Genomic DNA, 21,029 nt, shown 5'->3' with positions numbered 1-21,029 from the left:
TTTGGGTCACAAGTCTATCCCTGAAGTAATCAATTTGGACTTGGGGATAAAATATGTTGACAGCCACAGTGGATCATGTGTTCACCCTTAGAGCTGGAATGGAGGGCGGTAGGCTCCACGTGGCTTAAGGATTGAGGAGTAATTCTCTGAAAAACTGAGGCACCCCACACAACTGTCTCTTCTGTGCCTGGTTGGAGGCTCTGTCCAAGACCATGGGCACTTTGGAACTAGAGGAGGAACAGTTCTTGTCCTTCCTCAGACAGTGCCATGTATAGTTTTGCTTGTTTTTCTCTGCTTGGGATACATCCCAGATGTTCAGATGGCTCCCTTCCTCATTTCCTTCATATCTCTTCAGATGTCATCTCTTCAGGTTTACTGATGTCCCTGTAAAATAGTGCGACCACCACCACCCACATGCCTCTTTCAAACCCTTTGCCATGCTTTTAACTTCATAGTGAGTGAGTATGTTTATCTTCCATCTTCCTCCATCTGAAGAAGGACCTTGTTTCTCCTGTTTACTGCCATACTCTAGGTTCCTAGGACAGTGCTTGGCACATGGCAGGCATTCAAATATTTGTCTGTTAAACAAAGGAGTACATGAGTATTGTGATAGGAAAATGAAAAACAAAAGGAGAAATGAGGGCAGAGAGGACTGTCGTGACCAAAAGAGACAAATGGCTCTTAAAGGTATGGAGGAACTTATTTGGAGAGGAGGAGGGTAATGTTTGATCCTGAGCAATTAGGAAAATATTCCTGTTGCATCCCTGCTGTTTCTTTTACTAGAGGCTTCTAATAAAGGCTTCTGTTTTTCCTTATTAGGGACATTGTTAATTATTAGCTCATGATTAAATTAAAATTTTAGTTAAATAATTAAAAGTAGTTTAAATGATGCCTTTCTGTTAACATGATGGATAGCAGCACTGTAAAGTAGAAATGTTGCAAGCTACAAATGTGAGCCACATAGGTAAGTTAAATTTTTTTAGTAGCCACATAAAAATATTTCAAAAGAAATAGATGAAATTAATCTTAATATTATGTTTAACTCAACATAGCTGAGCCATCATTTTAACATATAGCCATTGTAAATTTTCTTGGAAATATTTCACATTCTTTTTTGGGGTATTAAGTATTAGAAATCTGGTATATATTTTATATTTACAGTACATCTCAATTTAGACTAGCCAATTTTGATGCTCATTAGCTGCTAGTGGCTAGTGACTACTGTATAAGACATCACAGTCTAGAACATATATGCATGCATTCCTTTATTCAATAAGTACTTTACAATAGTTCCAGATACCATTCTAAATGCTTGGAGTTTATGGATGAAGAAGACAGATGGAATCTCTGGTTTCAGAGAGTTTATGTATTTTCTCATGAAGAGACAGAAAATTAAATACATAAAATAACTTTGAATAGGGATAAGTGGGAAGGATGTTATTTATATTGATTGATTTAAGTGATATTCTTAACATAAAGTATACAGATCTTAAGTATATATCGGTAGATGAATGTTTATGCAGTATGACTACCACCCAGATCACAAGGCCCCCCTGCCCTTTGGTAAGAAGTTTGAAAGGCTTTTACGTGGAAGAAGGGGTAGGTGGGAAGACTGTGTATTATCTTTTCTGCTTTTGAGAGACATGGAAAGGAAGAAATACTTTTCTGGACTACTGCACTATTCAGTTTTGGGAGGAAGGGGTTAAGCTTGGAGCCAAATCTGTCCTTTTTGTCTTTGAGCCCCCATTTTTTTTTTTATTTTTTTAAGATTTTTTTCTTTTGATGTGGACCAATTTTAAAGTCTTTATTGAATTTGTTACAATATTGCTTCTGTTTTATGTTTCGGTTTTTTGGCCACGAGGCATGTGGGATCTTAGCTCCCAGACCAGGGATCAAACCTGCATGCCCTGCAATGGATGGTGAAGTCCTAACCACTGGACCATCAGGGAAGTCCCTGAGCCCCCATTTTTTAGTGGTAATATATTTTGTAAAAGACTCTGCTGCCCCCTGCTATCTAAAATGAGCTGAGAAACAGTTCTAGAACTATACTAAGTGAAGAGATCTATTGTTTTACTTAGGGTTTTAGTAATAACAAAGTTAACCATGGACTTCCCTGGTGGTCCAGTGGTTAAGATTATGTGCTTCCACTGCAGGGGGTTCAGGTTTGATCCCTGATCAGGGAAGTTCCACATGCTGCGTGAGGTGCGGCCAAAAAAAAAAAAAAGTTAACCATGATATTTCATACTCTGAGTGCATTATAAATTCTTCATTGATTGTATAATATTTATTAACTAAATATACATAATATTGGATTCTTCACATTAATAATTTTTTTCATAAGAGTAAAGCAAATTTGTAATTTGTACTCTGATATTTAGAAAGTTCAAATTATTTCTTTTTTAAAATAAATAATTACTTATTTATTTATGGCTGCATTGGGTCTTTGTTGCTGCGCGTGGGCTTTCTCTAGTTGTGGCGAGTGGGGGCTACTCTGCATTGCGGTGTGCGGGCTTCTCATTGCGGTGGCTTCTCTTGTTGTAGAGCACGGGCTCTAGGTGCGCGGGCTTCAGTAGTTGTGGCACACAGGCTTAGTTGCTCTGCGGCATGTGGGATCTTCCCAGACCAGGGCTCGAACCCATATCCCCTGCATTGGTAGGCGGATTCTTAACCACTGCGCCACCAGGGAAACCCTCAAATTATTTCTTAAAAAGGTAGTATGGTTTGCATATTTGTATACTCCAACTTTACAAACAAATTAGTAAATGTGTATGTAATGTTTTTCACTTCAGAATCTTTTATAATTCAACTTCCTTCTGGGGGAGTTATTGGCATTTTAAAAATCAGGTATTTGTTACTCTTGTGTTTATGTAGAACTTGAGGGAGTTGGTAGATTTAATAGGTAATTCTATATAAATCTTATTAAAATTAAGTTTTCTTAGTGTTTTAAAATGATATTAAGAAGAGAATATAAATTGTCGGCCACATGCTTTATGTGTGAATAATGATTATTGTTTTATCTTTGCAGATTTTGAAAGATATAGCCAACCGATACCATATGATGAGAGGTTCCAAAATACATTTTGTGCCAGGCTGGGATTGTCATGGGTTACCCATTGAAACAAAAGTATTATCAGAACTTGGTGGAAAAGCTCAGAATTTTTCAGCTATGGAAATTAGAGAGAAAGGTAAATAACCTCTATTTCTGTTTTAAAATGGTATTTGTAAACACAGCTTCCTTGGAAAAGTCAGGGCTTTATCAAAGACACCTGTTGTTTTCTGGGTTTTGCTATTGTTTTTCACTTATAATGAGATTTGTTGGAAACCACTTTGTGTCAAAGAAAATTAAGATTTTGTGTAATTGACTTTTATGAGAACTTATGTTCAGAAATGAAGGAAAGATTTGTGAACATATCCAAGTACATTTTTCAGTTCTTTAGTCTTCACATTTTGTTGAAATTATGATTTTGGTCAATGTTTTTATTTACTTTCTTGGCTAGGACATGACCTATTTTAGGTGCTAAACCAAAAATAAATTTTAAATTAAAAAAATTTTTAAAAGATCTCTTTTTTTGATCCTTTCCTTCCAGAGAATGTGTCAGGGAGGACTCTTCTATCCTTTTTCTTTTTTTTTTTAATTAATTAATTTTTTGGCTGCGTTGGGTCTTCGTTGCTACACGCAGGCTTTCTCTAGTTGCGGCGAGCCAGGCCTTCTCTTCGTTGTTGTGCGTGGGTTTCTCATTGTGGTGGCTTCTCTTGTTGTGGAGCACGGGTTCTAGGTGCACAGGCTTCAGTAGTTGTGACACAGGGGTCAGTAGTTGTGGCTCATGGGCTCTAGAGTGCAGGCTCAGTGGTTGTGGTGCACGGGCTTAGGTGCTCTGCGGCATGTGGGGTCTTCCTGGACCAGGGATCGAACCCGTGTCCCCTGCATTGGCAGACGGATTCTTAACCATCACGCCACCAGGGCGGTCCCCCTTCTGTTCTTATATATTAAAACTGTTTTTGTTTTTTTTTTAAAGGGCTCCTCAGTGTTTATTTATTTATTTATTTTTGGCTGCTTTGCGTCTTTGCTGCTGTGTGTGGGCTTTCTCTAGTTGCGGTGAGGGGTGCTACTCTTCGTTGTGGTGCATGGGCTTCTTATTGTGGCAGCTTCTCTTGTTGCAGGGCATGGGCTCTAGGCACATGGGCTTCACTAGTTGTGGCTCTCGGGCTCAGTAGTTGTGTCTTGCGGGCTCTAGAGCACAGGCTCAGTAGTTGTGGCACACAGGCTTTGTTGCTGCATGGCATGTGGGATCTTCCTGGAACAGGGCTCGAACCTGTGTCCCCTGCTTTGGCAGGGGGATTCTTAACCACTGTGCCACCAGGGAAGTCCCTAAACTATTTTATAATTGGATATGATTGTGAAGATTTCATACTTCCTTATGAAAGAGTATTATTGGTTGTACTGATTAATTTTGTGTATGTGTATATGTAATGAAATAAGAATTATTCTCTGACCTTTTCTTAAAGTAAGAAATATGAAGAATGACTTTTCCAGTTTATTTTTTCTAAAAGTAAGGCCATTTTATGATCTCTCAATAATAGAGGAGATGGTAACAAAATTTTAACTTTTGAAATTTTAGTTAATTTTAGAATTTGTTGTAGGTATCTTCTGAACACTTTAACTTTCAGATAATTTTCCTATTAAAAATTTTTATAGTCTAAATTGTGTACAATACCTGCATTTAGAGAGATACATGCTAAACCATGTTTAAGAATTTGAATTAATTTGTTTTCAAAAGCTTTTTGTTTCTTTGTTGTTTTTAGCTAGATCATTCGCCAAAGCAGCAATTGAGAAACAGAAATCGGCATTTATTCGTTGGGGAATAATGGCAGATTGGAATAATTGCTACTATACATTTGATGGAAGATATGAAGCCAGACAGTTGAGAATTTTCTACGAAATGTATGATAAGGTAATAAAAGTTTTTTTTTCTTTGAGTATGTTAAAATATGTGTTACAGAATTCCAGCTTTCAATTTTCTTTGTCTTTAATAGGGCTTGATTTATCGATCTTATAAACCTGTGTTTTGGTCTCCCTCATCAAGGTATTTATGTCTTTTTGGTATTAAAGGGGAGAATTTTGTGAGGGTTCCAAATATTTATGTTTAATATTTTTAAACCTTAGGACTGCATTGGCTGAAGCAGAACTTGAATATAATCCAGAGCATGTCAGTTGCTCAGTGTATGTAAAATTTCCTCTCTTGAAACCTTCTCCTAAGTTGGCATCTCTTATAGGTAAGATGTATCTGTTGCTTTATTAAAGTTATGGAATTGTAACATTTGATTTGCTAGCATATTTGAAATTTTATTTTCACAGATGGTTCATCTCCTGTTAGTTTCTTAGTCTGGACCACCCAGCCTTGGACAATTCCAGCCAATCAGGCTGTTTGTTATATGCCAGAATCAAAGTAGGTATATTGCAATTTTTGTTTTATCCACAAATAGGATCCATTCCATTTTTAGCATTATTTTGATCTTATTTAATCCTTATTATCCTTTTAAAATTAGTGAATTATAACTTAGTTCATATAGATTTTGTTAAGCTTTAGTACATATAGATTAAAGATTATAAGCTTTAGTTCATATAGATTTTATTAAGCTTTAGAGGATTCTACTTAAGACCTTATTTCTACCTTTTTTGGAAAAGAAAACAGAAATGTAAGGAATGAAGTCCCTTGAAAATTGTACTTTTTTGATCTTAAAGTTAGTTTTTCTAAAATGATGTAAAACATTTAAAATGTTATCTGTGGTTTTTCTTTTTTCATTATTAGTAATTTACTCCTAAAATTTTATTTTAGGTATGCTGTTGTGAAGTGTTCCAAATCTGGAGACTTCTACGTTTTAGCTGGAGATAAAGTAACATCTGTTGCTTCTACTTTGGAAACAACATTTGAGGTTATTTCAACATTTTCAGGTAAGGATTTACAGGTGTTCTGACCATCAAAGTCATCAAAATATTGGGTTGATCTGAGTTCAGTACCTTGCTGAAGATTGCTCATTGTGAATCAAAACAGATACAGCCTCTACCTTTCTAGAATATATTTTACATTGATTAAACTGAAGGAGAATATGCATTGAACATGATAAGAGTATAGAAAATGTGAACATCGACAAAGGCACAATAGATTAAAAAAACATTTTTGGCAAACATCCAGTGGAAAATTAGATGCCCTTTGTACAACATACAATGTACAAATTTCCCTCTAAAATTTTATTCAAAATTAAATTACTGAAAATTATTTTTATCTGATTTGATGATCAAAGGAGCAAGGAAGGAAATAAATATATTTATTTTGGGGTATATGATTTTAATAAGGAAATTGAATAAATTCTGAAAGTTATTCCCAAGATAGCATTTCTATCAAAAGGATCCTTAGTAAGCTATAATTTGGGACTTCTGAAGTAGTGGCTGATTTTGAAATATAACTATGGATGAAAGAATGCTCAGCATCATTAATCATTAGAGAAATGCAAATCAAAACTACAGTGAGATATCATCTCACACCAGTCAGAATGGCCATCATCAAAAAAATCTACAAACAATAAATGTTGGAGAGGGTGTGGAGAAAAGGGAACCCCCATGCACTGTTGGTGGGAATGTAAATTGATACAGCCACTATGGAGAACAGTATGGAGGTTCCTTAAAAAACTAAAAATAGAACTACTATACGACCCAGGAATCCCACTACTGGGCATATACCCTGAGAAAACCATAATTCAAAAAGAGTCATGTACCAAAATGTTCATTGCAGCTCTATTTACAATAGCCAGGACATGGAAGCAACCTAAGTGTCTATCAACAGATGAATGGATAAAGAAGACGTGGCACATATATACAATGGAATATTACTCAGCCATAAAAAGAAACGAAATTGAGTTATTTGTAGTGAGGTGGATGGACCTAGAGTCTGTCATACAGAATGAAGCAAGTCAGAAAGAGAAAAACAAATACCATATGCTAACACATATATATGGAATCTAAGAAAAAAAAAAAGATCATGAAGAACCTAGGGGCAAGACGGGAATAAAGGCACAGACCTACTAGAGAATGGACTTGAGGATATGGGGAGGGCAAAGGGTAAGCTGTGACAAAGTGAGAGAGTCGCATGGACGTATATACACTACCAAACGTAAAATAGATAGCTAGTGGGCAGCAGCCGAATAGCACAGGGAGATCAGCTCGGTGCTTTGTGACCACCTAGAGGGGTGGGATAGGAAGGGTGGGAGGGATGGAGACGCAAGAGGGAAGAGATATGGGAACATATGTATATGTATAACTGATTCACTTTGTTATAAAGCAGAAACTAACACACCATTGTAAAGCAATTATACTCCAATAAAGATGTTAAAAAAAAAGAAATATACCTATGGAAATCTAGGGAAGTTTAAAATTGCCTTTGATCCTTAGGGATGATATATCTGAGTTTCTTACAAAAGAAAAAAAAAATCACAAGAATAGATACTGAAAAATGGAAAGATTGCCTAGCAAAGTAAGGAAGGCCTCAAAATGCACTGGTTTAGATATAAGCCAGTTAGAGGTTTAAACAAACTTAACAAAAATCAAAAGGTTTTTAATGTCAAAGGCATGAAAGAAGCTCCAGAATGTTTAATATTTAATACCATTTGGACCTTGTTGGTGCATTAGGTAACTTAGAGGCTCCAGTAAATTCTTTACTCCATACCCCTCTCTCACTTCTTTTTAAAAAAAAATTGATATGTAATTGATATATAACATTATATTAGTTTCAGGCATTCAAAATAATGATTCATATTTGTATATATTGTGAAAAGATCACCATAATAAGTCTAGTTAACATCCATCATCACACATAGTTGCAAATTTTTTTTGTTGTGATGAGAACTTTTAAGATCTAATCCCTTAGTAACTTTCAAATATACAGCACAGTATTATTAACCACAGCCCACCTCTTTTTTACGTGCAAAAGGTATTAATAGACTTCCTTGACATGTTAGATGTTGTTACAGAAGTTGAGTGGCATTCTCAAAGGGTTTTTGAAAGTATTAAGGTTAAATTTAAAGGTCATTTTTCTAGACTGCATTATTGTTTCAAATTATTACTTAGTGAAAAATTAATTGATTGCCATTTTTAGCCACCATGTTTCAGAGGAATATACTTCTCATTCCTGGCCTATATTTTCTTGTTTTCTGATTTGTAAATTGGGTATAATGTTAGCTGCTTTGTAGTATTATGGAGATGAGGTAAGAATTTATGTTGAGTCTAGTACATGTGGGTGCCCAGTAACTGTGGGTATTATTTATCATCTCTTACCTTTTTAGGGTAACATTATGAGAAGCTACGAGTTCCCGCAGAGATAGTATTAGAACTTACTAGTCATTGACTGTTGATCTAGAATTTTTTGTCCTCTATTCTAAGACGTACATAACTGCACATAAATTAGAGAAATTCATTTGATTATTTGTTATAATAATTGCTAATATTTTAAAGCATTTACAATGTGGCAAGTATTGTGATAAGTACCCAAAATGCTTAACATGCATTAACCCAGTTTATGTTCACAGCAGACCTCTGAGGTAGGAACCATAATTGTTCACACTTTATAGATTCCTGAAGGTCACAGAACAAGTAAAAGGGAAAGCCAGAATTTGAGCCCAGTCTTATCCCAGATTCTGCTCTTTTCACCTGATGTCTATTGCTAATCTTAAAGAGGTAGAAGAATTGCTATATAAAATAATTCTTAATTGTGGCTTTCTTTCCCCACAGGTGTTGACTTGGAAAATGGTACTTGTGCTCATCCTTTCATTTCTGAGAGGGTGTCTCCTCTTTTACCTGCCAATCATGTGACCATGACAAAAGGAACAGGGTTGGTTCACACAGCCCCAGCTCATGGTATGGAAGATTACAGTGTAGCTTCTCAACACAACTTGTCCATGGTACTGCTCCTCTTTTTTCCTTTTAAATTATTGCTTTTTTAGAATTAAAGCAATAAACCCTAACTAACATCTTTACTTTTGATAATAAACAATAACTTTTGTCATCATAGTTAAGTTGTGAAATGCTTCTGTGCAATAAGCCTCCAAAGCCTCATTAACTCATACTAATTGAGAATGATTTCCCAGAATTAGCACAAAATTGTCACAGAGTTAGAATTGAAGAATGCATAGTAAATGGGGGCATTTTTTTTTTCCAGGTATTAAGTCACATAGACAAATTACTTTCAATCCCTGAAAAATGGCAAGTGGGTTTTACTAAATAGTTGAAAAGATCCGTTTTTTAATTTTTTTCAGGTTAAACAGTCTTCTCTAAATTTATTTTACACTCGTCAGTTACTTAGCAAGTTTTTCCATTTAGCTAAAGGCAGGTCTCAAAGTCGTCACAATGTATGTACACTGCCATAGATCTGTAAATTAACAGAGGTTTTTAGTATATTTTGTTACTTTTGTAATTAAACTTTAGGTGTATGTTTTAATAATACATTTTGCCTTTGGTGATTTAAATGTGTAAATTCACAAATTCTCATTGACTGAATAAGAAGTACCCAAATTTTCAGTGTAGTGAAAGACTAGACTATAATGAGATGTTTTGTATAGTATACTGCTTTGCTACATATTGTCATAAGATGAAATGTCTTCATACTTTATTTTAATTGTTCAGAATGACTCTTTGTAGGATTGTTTAGTGAATGAAGATGGAGTTTTCACAGATGCTGCAGGTCCTGAACTGCAAAACAAAGCTGTTCTTGAAGAGGGAACAGATGCGGGTGAGTACTGTTTATGTTGGTATCATAAATATGTATTTTCTGAAAAGCAGCCAGAAGTAACCTTTGCTGACAGTTCTCTCATTTTGTGCTTTCAACAGAAACAAAAAGCTAAAATTATATTTTATTTATATTTTATTTTGCCACGTGGTTTAAAATGGAGTTTGGCACTTTTTCATCTTTTGCTTTGAAGTTGCTCTACTTGTTTAAGCAAATCAAGGCAGTCAACAGAGAGTGATGTTATTTTAGGACAATAAAGATAGTCATCAGCAGTGTTAGTTTTGTGGAAGGATGAAATCAACCTTGGGACTAGATGCTGACTGTGAATCAGACACTCGCACTCTGTTTGTAACCCTTATATCACTGATATAGGATAGTTGATGTATGAACAATTTTAGGGGTCCTCCAGTCTTGAGTTGTCTTTCTGCCTTTCTATAAATATGGATCCAAGGACCAGGTACTATGAAAACCTTTCTTTGCCCACACAAAGACTAAGGCTAATTAGATCTGGTATATTAATTTTCTAGGGCTCCTGTCACAAATTACCATAAATTTGGTGGCTTAAAACAACAGAAACTTATTCTCTCACAGTTCTGGAGGCAAGAAGTCTGAAATCAAGGTGTTGGCCAGGCTCTGCTCCCTCTGAAAGCTCTATGGAAAAATTCATGTTTGCCTCTTCCTAGCTTCTGGTGGCTCCTGGTAATGCTTGGCATTCTTTGGTTTATAGCTGTATCACTCCAGTCTGCCTCTATTGTAACATGTTCTTCTTTGCTCTGTGTGTCTCTGTGTATCCTTTCTTCTTAGAAGGACACCGGGCATTGGAATTAAGGCCCACTCTAATCCAGTGTGACCTCATCTTAATTGCAGATTACATCTACAAAGATCCTATTTCCAAATGAGGTCACATTCACGAGTACTAGGATACTAGGGGCCAGGACTTTGGGGGACAGAATTCAACCCAGTATACCTGGTTTCTTCTGGATTACCTGGAGACCATTTTAAGATTCATAGTATGAAAGATTGTGACTCTGAATTTGAGATGGAGAATTCTAGATGTATTCTGTCATCTTTGAAAAGAAGAGCCATGGGAATGGCATAATTTGGAGTCTGATTAAGGTTTTACAGTTTCTGCTTTTTTTGCCCGGAGATTCCCAGATTATGCCTTTGCTACCTGGTAGATGGCTACTCTTCCTGTCACCTGTTGGCCCAGATTTAGTACTCCCTGGGAGTTTAGGGAGTTATTAGGATTTTCATAGTGTTTTTTAATTGTGTATAATGTAAATTGTTATTGTTTTTTAAGTTATAAAGATGCTTCAGGCTGCAAAGAATTTGTTGAAAGAGGAACAATTGGTACACAGCTATCCCTATGACTGGAGGACTAAGAAACCAGTAGTTATTCGTGCCAGCAAGCAGTGGTTTGTAAATATCACGGATATTAAGACTACAGCCAAGGTATAAAAGGCATCCTACTGTAAGGGCTGGGTTTATCATTCCCTCAGTACGAAAGGTTTACATGTGAGGTTGGGGTAGGGTTTTGGGAGTAGAAGGGATTAATGCTATTATTATTTGGTTTCATATAAACTTGTAGAATTTTAGATCTGGAAGGACCTTGGGTTTCCATCCCTTCATTATACACATGTGGAAAATCATGCTTAAAGAGTTTAACTTGCTCTAATTTCCTACCCAGTGTAGTGAAAATAGCATAGAATTAGGACTTGAGTTCAGCAAATTGTTTAACCTCTCAGAACCTCAGTTTCCTCATCTATATAAAAGTGATAATAATGCCTACCTCACAAGATAAGTGAATAAAAGTTCCCAGAACAGTGTCTGGCACATAATAGGCATTCAGCAAAACTCTTTTAAAACTCTTTGCTTCCTTAAAATTGAAATTGAAGTTCATTTGAAAAGCTCTTTCTTTTGAGTTAACAAATATTTTATAACTGGCATTTTGAATATTAATATATATTTGAGCTCTTTCATTCAATACATGTATGTATCTATCTGTGTGTGTGTATCTCGTGAACAACTTGATTCTATTAAATGAAAGAGCTCAAATATATATTTGGTAACCAGGCTGAGTATACAGATATTTTGCTTTACAGCTTGCATGTAACATTGCAATTATTAGTTGGTTCATTTGTTGACCTGGCAATTTGGGGTCCATGCCAAAGCTATGCAAACAATTTATACTTTCTACATTCATGTAGAGTGGATAACTGTGCTATGGACCGTTTCTTTGTTTTGTTCTGCTTTTTACATTTCTGTGAAGGCTGTTTTTCTTACCTGTAAATGTTATAATTTGTAACTTTCAGCTCTGCACGGATTTTTGTTGCAGAACATCTGAGTCTGATGCTTACGCAATACGCTGAAGCCAATTTTTTTTTTAAACTTCTTTATAGAAAATTTTCAGTTGTTCCTCGCAGAAATAGAATGAATAATGTACTGCCATGTTTCCATCACCCAACTTCAATAATCACCTTTTTGCCAATTTTATTTTTATCTGCATCCCTATCCATTATCTACACTTCCTACCCATTGGAGTATTTTAAAGCAACTTTTAGGCATTATGTTTTCCATAAATATTTCATCATGTATATCTGACATTTAAAATTAAAACATAATTTTTTTTTTTTTTCTTTTTGCGGTATGCGGGCCTCTCACTGTTGTGGCCTTTCCCATTGCGGAGCACAGGCTCCGGACGCGCAGGCTCAGCGGCCATGGCTCACGGGCCCAGCCGCTCCGTGGCATATGGGATCCTCCCAGACCGGGGCACGAACCCGTATCCCCTGCATCGGCAGGCGGATAAAACATAATTTTAATGCCATTTTTACCACCTTAAAAAATAATAGTTATTCCTTAACAAAATCAAATATCAAGTCAGTATCACGTTTCAATTTTTAATCAAAATAAATTGCGAATGTTGCCATTCTACCAGTAGGTGGTACTACAAAGGGCTTTGGGGGAGGGGATTTCTGGTGGTTCAGGTAAACGAGGAAACTGTTTAGACATGCTCTAAAAATGTAAAAATGCTTTTATTGATGGGTAGAGAGACTTTCTTTGAGACTTTTTAAAATGAAGTTATATTTTCACTTACGGATATTTTTAAACATTTTTGCTATACAATTCTTTTCTTGGTAATTAACAAATGAAAGCAAATGCTAGTAGTTTACAACTTTTTTGGGCGGGAGGTGGAGGGAAGGAGAGTTCTTGAGAGACAGCCAGTAAATAGGAAGTAACTCATTTTGAGAAAGTGTTTTCTATGTTGTAAACCATACTATGTAAAATTAGGTTATATTGCATTCCTTGTTTGTACACCTAAGATAGTAGCTTATTTCTTAAACATTTAAAAAAGAATTATTGAAATCAAGTTTGAATTGATTTTAACTGTAGTTTAATAAAGTATAATACTTCTACTAAACCTGTTATTACCAGTTTTGATCTAGGGTGCCTGGAAATTAGTATAAAATTTCTTGTCACATCCTCCAAAGGTGAAGTCTGCTCTGGATGTTATTTATGAGATCACCTGTGGTCCTATTTTAACATTGTCTCATTTGCGCTGAAATCTATGGTTTTTTTAGATTAGTTTCTTTTTGGTCGGGGGAGGGGGCACGTAAATGACTATAAACCTCTAAAATAAAGAACTGTATTAGGATAAATAGTGGCAGTTCTAGAAAATTTGTTCTGCTTTCTCTCACTGGACTTGATTTGTGAATCAATTGCAGGAATTGTTAAAAAAAGTGAAATTTATTCCTGGATCAGCACTGAATGCCATGGTTGAAATGATGGACAGGCGGCCATATTGGTGTATATCAAGGCAAAGAGTTTGGGGTGTTCCAATTCCTGTGTTTCATCATAAGACAAAAGATGAATTCTTGATCAACAGGTAGAACTCTTTCTAAAATTTTTAACATTTTAAAGTGAGTTGTATTTTCTTCAAAAATGGAAAAATAGTGGACTATTGAAAACTCTTGATATATGTTAAAATATTCGAAAATAGCTATCTTTTTTTTTTTTTTTTTTTTTTTTTTTTTTTGCGGTATGCGGGCCTCTCACTGTTGTGGCCTCTCCCGTTGCGGAGCACAGGCTCCGGATGCGCAGGCCCAGCGGCCATGGCTCACGGGCCCAGCCGCTCCGCGGCATCCATGGGATCCTCCCAGACCGGGGCACGAACCCGTATCCCCTGCATCGGCAGGCGGACTCTTAACCACTGCGCCACCAGGGAGGCCCTGAAAATAGCTATCTTTTTTGAGGGGAGTAAAATATAAATTTCAGAAAGATCCTTTCAGATGGATGAAATTTTAGCAAACACTAGATTATTTTTTCAGTATTGATACGTAGAAGCAAAGACTGTGAATATTTTCCTGTGAGAATTCATTATCCCTGACTGTGCCCTGTGCTGGGGTAAGGTGTCAGGAGCCCAGAGATAAGCAGTGTTGAGTGGTGGAGCCCAGTATGTGATTTTTCTTCAGGAATTAGTGTCAGTCTTTCACTCTGAGTCTACTCTCCCTCTGAGTAGAAATGGCATTAGGTCATTGTATAGGTAATTTAAAATTTAAGAAACTATAATATAGTTGAATGCACATAATTAACTCTAGTGATGATTACATTCCTAGTTATTTTTCTTTTCCTTAATTTTTTTTTTTAATTTGGAAAGATAATACGTGAACCTAGTGAACAATTCAGAGTAGAAAAGCTTATACAGTAAAAAGAAGATTGTTTTCCCTAATCATATACTAGACCCTTTTTTGAGGCAGTAAACAAGACTGTCACGGTCCCTGCTCTTGATGAGGTGATAATCTAGCTAGTTTATCTTCTAGTAAATTAAGGTGGCTCTCAGGATTGTTGCTGTTATTAACAGATGTGGAAAGAGGAATATTAATCATTTCTTTTGTGAATACATCCTGGGTTATCATTTTTTGGAGTAATTTTGTTTTGGATGTTTTACTAAGTTATTCTAGAACATGAGCAAAGAGTTTGCGTTTTGGTAAGTATTTTCACATTTCGTCAGTTGAGGATTCAGTGAGGGTTTTGAGGGCATGGAGGCCAGCAAGTAATGGAGAATTCAAGTAATGGAGAGATGACAGCGTTGAATGTCCTACCTTGGGGTTCATCATCATTTTTGTAAAAAGGTTCTGCTTTTCATTGTCAACATTATTAGTATTTCTTTAGGTGGTACTTTTGTGAATATATGCATTTTAGGGTTTTTTTTTAATTGTTGACTACAGTGTTGTTGTTCTTTTTAATTACCTTTAGCCAATATTAGGTAGTTCTTAGTATCCTTGGTGTGAAGGTTCCTTTTCACTTTGAAATGTTCCTTGTATCACTGCTTCATGGGTAATCTGACACCTTATGGCAACATGGTTCAGAGGGAAGAACTAAAGGCTCTGCCTTGAACAAATATTGAACCCTAAAACAGCTCATTTGCTTCAGTTATAAAGGATATGGCATTTGAGTAGGGCCTGGAGGATTAGGTAGGAAATGAGGGAAAGTAGTGGGATTAGGAGCTGAGGACCCAGAGTGGGGAAAATATAGCATGTATGCAGGAACCATAATGGAGCTGCAGGTTGTGTGAGGGGAACAGAAAGATAAACACCTAAGAAAGATTGATTGGGGCAAATTGAAGTGAGTCTTGAATACCAGGCTAAGGAATTTAAACTTTTAAGTAGGCATGAAGAGTCACGGTATGTTTTAGGAAAAGAAAGTAGAGGTTAGAGACCAGGAAGTGATTTTAAGGCTATTGCAATATTATTACAACTTGGAGCTAAGACTCTTTGGCCTAAATACTGTTGCATATGTTGTTCTTAAAATTTAGAGCTTGATCACATAAAAACTAATATCTTATTTCCCCTACTAAGAATTAAAGTTGAGATAAGTTTACACAAGAATTGCTTAAAATTCCACACTGAAGAGTTTTCTTTTAAGGAAACCTTTATAAGACACGGCCATTGTTCCTCATTCTTTTCCATATTTAGAGAGCAGGATTTTTAGGGTGTTTCCTTGAAGTCATTCAAGTGGACCAATGTACGTATTAGTAAGTAGAGCAAGCTGGTTTATTTGACCATTATTTAATCACTACAATAAAACGGTACATAGATTGATTGGTCAGTGACCTAGGTGAAATAAATGTGAGCTTTGTCAGAAAAACACAAGCAGATTTTCTTTAGGTATCATTTATGTTTTATTTACAGTCAATACATTTACATGGTATGTAACAGATTCTTTTCTGTTCTACTGCCGTTGTGTTGCTTGCATGGTGTAGTTGATTTCTGATTCTGAAGTCGCAGAGATATACAGAATATTGGCCTACAGAAATGACAGACAAACAACCATACTGTCTGTCAATTCATAGGTCATTTTCCTGTACACCATTTCTGAATAATGTCTCTAATCCTCTTCCATTTTTGGTCCTTTAAGTGACATAACAGTTAATTTTTAAAAATGGATGTTAATTCTTAATTACTTGTCAATTTTTAAAGACTGCATGAAAGGCTGTCTTTTTTTTCCTCCTTAATCAAATGAGAATCAAGTGACCATAATTTTTTTTGTCCTTCTTGAATACGCCCTCTACATTGAAGTGAGTTGGTAGCCATCAAAAGTAACAGCATCTCCACTGGAAATTGGTGCACAGTCCACATGGAGTTGCTGTTACAGTTGATGACCCCATTAAGCAGATCAGAAGGTTCCTTCTGCTTTTCTTTCTTTTCTTTTTTTTTTTTTTTTTGTGGTATGTGGGCCTCTCACTGTTGTGGCCTCTCCCGTTGCGGAGCATAGTCTCCGGACGCACAGGCTCAGCAGCCGTGGCTCACGGGCCCAGCCGCTCCGCGGCATGTGGGATCCTCCCAGACCGAGGCACGAACCCATGTCCCCTGCATCGGCAGGCGGACTCTCAACCACTGCGCCACCAGGGAAGCCCCCTTCTGCTTTTCTTGATGAAAGTCTATAAATTCTCTCTTAAGGATACTAGTTTCACAGAAGAAAATCTTGATTTATTCATGTTCTGAATAAGCTGAGAGATTGGTAGATTTGAAACTCTGATGTTTAATTTCGATTTGAATTAATGTTCTCATTTGCACTTTATATTTGTATCTTCTCAAGAAATAATTCCATTTTTGACTTTAACATCATTGATCATTTTTCTTAATCTATAATATAATGCCTTTATAATTTAGGTGGAAATCTATTACTAATTAATAAAGACAAATACTTTTAGCATAAAAAAGATAAAATGTAGAAACATTTGCCACCTAGGAAGGAAAAGAGATTGTTAGTTAAATTTCTTTCATTTCAGACCATTTAATCAATTTAAGAGTATTAATGCAATAGTTAACATGCATTTAGGAAACTTAGCCCCCGAATTCTGGAAATTGTGAGAAATTCACTAGAAGCAGGCAAGGAATTTCAAGTTTGGGTGTTAGCTTTGGCTACCTCAAATTTTTGCTCATGTTAATAATAATGACTTTTTGGTGAAAAAGTTTGATAATGTTCATCAAATAAAAATTTCTCCAAAATTGTTTCCTGTCATCTTCAAAACATAAGTATAGAATTAAATTAAAAATAGAGCTCCCCCAAATTTCATTGTGTTCTAGAATTAAACTTAGTAAATAAATATGAAACATTTAGCCTCTTACCTCATTCTTATTCCAGTAACTTCCAGAAGAAAAGTATATTATAGTCCTTAATATTTTTGCTTTTATAAAGACAAAATACAGGAAAATGAAATGACAGCAACAGTTTGTTCATTACCTAGCAATCTTAATGCTGTTTAATTTCCGGTAACACGTTAAATAAGCTTCAGCCCAGTTGATAGCGAGGTTTAGAATGATTGGTTGGTGTTATAGTGGCTGGTACTACCTAGCGGATTTTCATGGATTGAAACCTAAGAAGGGACACATAATGCGTGTGTTTAGATAAGGCTGTTGTGTAAAGTACAAAGTTTTATGATGGACTTAACTGCTTTATGAAATGCAGCATTAAGATGGAAGCATAGAGATTATTTAGTGATAAGTGGTTTCACCCACTTTTATCGACTAATTTATACGATCTTTAGGTTATAAGTTAACTGTGTGTTTGTGTTAAGTATAGGATATTATTAACAAAGAGGGGAATTCTTACATTTCAAAAGACAAATTTTGACTACTTCTTGTGTTTTTTGGAAGAATATTTAATATCACTAGAAGTGCCCATAAAATTGTCTTAAAACTTTTAAAATCACCATCTCAGTTTTGTAATAAAAAATTACACTTTTAGGTATTTATCCGAAGGAAACTAAAGGACTAACATCTCTTGTACAAAGATATATATATATATATCTGTAAGGATGTCTAATACAATTGTTTATAAAGAAACGTAATGATATGAAAAAGAAGAAATAAAGTCAATTCTGGAAGATTGACTAGGTAGCCATTAAACATGGTAGCTTAGCTCTTAATGGTTGCCTAGTTCCTTGTGTATGAAAATCAAATAAATGTAGCCCATCCTGACATTTGGCTGTTTCTGAGTTTTTGCTAGTGCTATCATGAGTATCTTTTGAGCACTTGTGCAGCATTTACTTGTGTTTTTTATCGAAATTATCCTTTCAGATTTTGTTTGAATGTTAAATTTATCTTTATTTTGCAAGCTACTATAGTTACCTCAAGTTTGGAGGTTATATGTGTTTGTTTATTTTTATTGCAAATTTTGTTTTTAAAACTCTGCCACAATATTTTTAGGATCACTCAGACCACCAGGGTATAAGTCAGAAGAAAGTTTTCAGTTAGTGATACCAATTCTGTGCACTTAAATTTTGATTTGTTTGGATTGTGAGAATGTTTTTGTCTTTGAAATCTGCATTCTTATTTGTCATAAATTTTATTCAGTTTTTATACTCTAACTCAGAGTTGTCTTTATTTTCCTGTTTTTAAAAACTTAAGTAATATAGTTGTCTAAGATCTCAAAATAGAATTAAGTTACAGAAGATAATGCCCATTAAAGTACATTTAGTACATCATATTTTTATATTTCATGATAGAAAGGAAGCAAGTCTTGCTCTAAGTATTAGTAGGAATTGGTCTATTAATGAAGCAGAGCTGCTTCTCTCCCCTCTTTAAAATGTTTCATATTTCTTTTCGATACACTGGAAAAAACATTTTTGGGGGGTCCAAATTCATCTGTACATGTCAGAAGGGACACAAAAATAATGAGTCATATTTTTAGTAGTATGTAGTTTTATTTATGACAGCCTTTTTGAAACTAAATTTTTAAAAGCTACTACAGGATTGTTTTCATTGGTGTAGATAACATTGTATGGTTGTGCAATTTTTAGTAAGTATTATTAGGTAAACTAAAAAAAACAAAACAAAACTTTCCTCCTCACAGAAATAAGAGACCTTTATCAGTTAAAAAGTATATTTGCAAATAAGGTTTATATAATACAAGGTTAAATTTCTTCTCATATTGAAATATTATATTGTATATCTAAGTGAACAACCTATATCTTTATAAGAAAATGTAGCAATTAAAACTTCAACCTTAGTTAGACTAGAGCTGGTTGACTAAACTTGGTAGCATTTTATAGTTGCCTTAATAGCATGCCAGCTGCAAAATTGGAATCTTTCTTTGCTGTTGGGTATTTTTAGTTACAGACTCTCTAAGATACTTGAATATAGTTAAGTAATACTTAAAGTATAATTCTGAAACTTCATTGAATTTTTCTGCTATTGAGCGATATAAAAAAGAACTTAGTTTCATTAGAGTTGAATCAGGCGTTCTGAAAGGGATACGTAAGTATCATCTACAGTTGTTACGGTTACTGACTACAGTTTTAGGACTTTTTTAAGAATAAAATTTTTCACATAGCCTTTCTTCTCCCAGCTTTTCCGAATGTTCATAGAAACTGGAGCTCAGGAAAAAAACATGATGTATTCCCGTCAGTATCTAATAAGTCGCAGATAGCCTCTGCTCTTTGGACTTAGTGCCCTCTCTGTCAGCACACTAATCTCCTGAGACTCCCTGCCGCCCTGACTTGGTCTCTGGTTCACGCTTTCATTACACAAGGGTAGTAAGAGTCTTTTTGCCTTTGCTTAGCAAACCCCAGGGAAGGGGAGTGTGAGTTCACAGATACAGTGTTTGTCTTCATAAATGAGTTAGAAAGGCTGAATGGAGAAGTAAACGCAGAATCGAGCCATGATTTAGGAGAGACGGTTTCGAGGCCTGGCTTTTAATTGTGTTACTTGCTTGTTAGGCTCATGATTTAAGGAACCCCAAGGCACAGAACAGTTTATCTGTCAGTTTAGCTATAAATATGTTTTTCTATGAATCCAATTAGAGAGTGCTTGTAAAGTCCTTTTAAAAGTATACACATAAATGTGTATATATAACTTGTGGTATACACATAAATGCTTTTATTTTGATTAATAATAATATTAATCCTAACATCTCTACCTTATTTTCTAAATTAATATGAAATTTGAATGATTTTCCTTTATGTTTGTATTTTTTTTTATCTGTTTATTTCCAACACATTTAAAGGTGCTTCACTGGTTTATTTTACTGTTTACTGAAAATTACAATCTAATGATAGCATTGTAAAGATAGAAAGGCAGAATGAGGGAACTTCCCTGGCAGTCCAGTGGTTAAGACTCTGAGCTTCCAATGCAGGGGGCATGGGTTCAGTCCCTGGTCAGGGTACTAAGATCCCACATGCCACATGAAGCGGCCAAAAAAAAGGGCAAAATGAAAATGACACTCATATTTAGAATCTTTTTTTAATGAAAATTTCATAATTGGTATGATATATGTGTGTAAATGTGCTTTGCTAGTATCTCTCTTTTTTTTAGTTATGAGAGTAATAGCATTAGGTTTATTCAGATTTTCTATTATAGTATATTCATATTTTCTTAACTGATAAAATGTTCTGTGCAAACTATTAAAATAGTAATATGTAACTAAATATTGTCATATAACTAGGTTGTTATCGCACAAAGTTTTTATGGTCTCATGTCACAAAAGTTTATCTTTATTGTTAAAGTCCATCTGAAATGTGTGACTGTATTAGAAATATGGACTTGTGCCCATTTAAACATTCTTATTCTTCATAATTTCTTCAGAATAGATGTGGTAGCATTATACTTGTTCATTCTGTCCTTCGTAGTATAATCAACTTCGGTATCTTGGATATCAGTTTGTAGAGCATATTTAATTTATAATGCCCATTTGATTTTTGCTTCCCACAGCAATTTTTCATAAACACTTCATTTTATCTGAATTATAAGACCC

General features: G+C 35.2%; 1 protein-coding gene across 1 annotated transcript in view; it reads left to right on the top strand.

Annotated features, from left to right (window-relative positions):
- The window catches only part of IARS2 (isoleucyl-tRNA synthetase 2, mitochondrial), a 79,914-nt gene that overhangs the window by 35,392 nt on the left and 23,493 nt on the right, over nucleotides 1-21,029 (top strand). Inside the window, exons 3-12 of the mRNA XM_060091425.1 lie at nucleotides 3,026-3,185; nucleotides 4,804-4,952; nucleotides 5,035-5,084; nucleotides 5,165-5,274; nucleotides 5,357-5,447; nucleotides 5,838-5,953; nucleotides 8,783-8,952; nucleotides 9,689-9,779; nucleotides 11,077-11,228; nucleotides 13,499-13,659. Coding sequence (XP_059947408.1) covers nucleotides 3,026-3,185; nucleotides 4,804-4,952; nucleotides 5,035-5,084; nucleotides 5,165-5,274; nucleotides 5,357-5,447; nucleotides 5,838-5,953; nucleotides 8,783-8,952; nucleotides 9,689-9,779; nucleotides 11,077-11,228; nucleotides 13,499-13,659 — 1,250 coding nt within the window. The remainder of the gene's footprint in view (nucleotides 1-3,025; nucleotides 3,186-4,803; nucleotides 4,953-5,034; nucleotides 5,085-5,164; nucleotides 5,275-5,356; nucleotides 5,448-5,837; nucleotides 5,954-8,782; nucleotides 8,953-9,688; nucleotides 9,780-11,076; nucleotides 11,229-13,498; nucleotides 13,660-21,029) is intronic.

Source organism: Mesoplodon densirostris, chromosome 2, assembly GCF_025265405.1.
Source record: "Mesoplodon densirostris isolate mMesDen1 chromosome 2, mMesDen1 primary haplotype, whole genome shotgun sequence".
NCBI classification, from domain to species: Eukaryota; Metazoa; Chordata; class Mammalia; order Artiodactyla; family Ziphiidae; genus Mesoplodon; species Mesoplodon densirostris.
The sequence above is the reverse complement of the archived record's forward strand: the minus strand, read 5'-3'. Positions and strand labels throughout refer to the sequence as shown.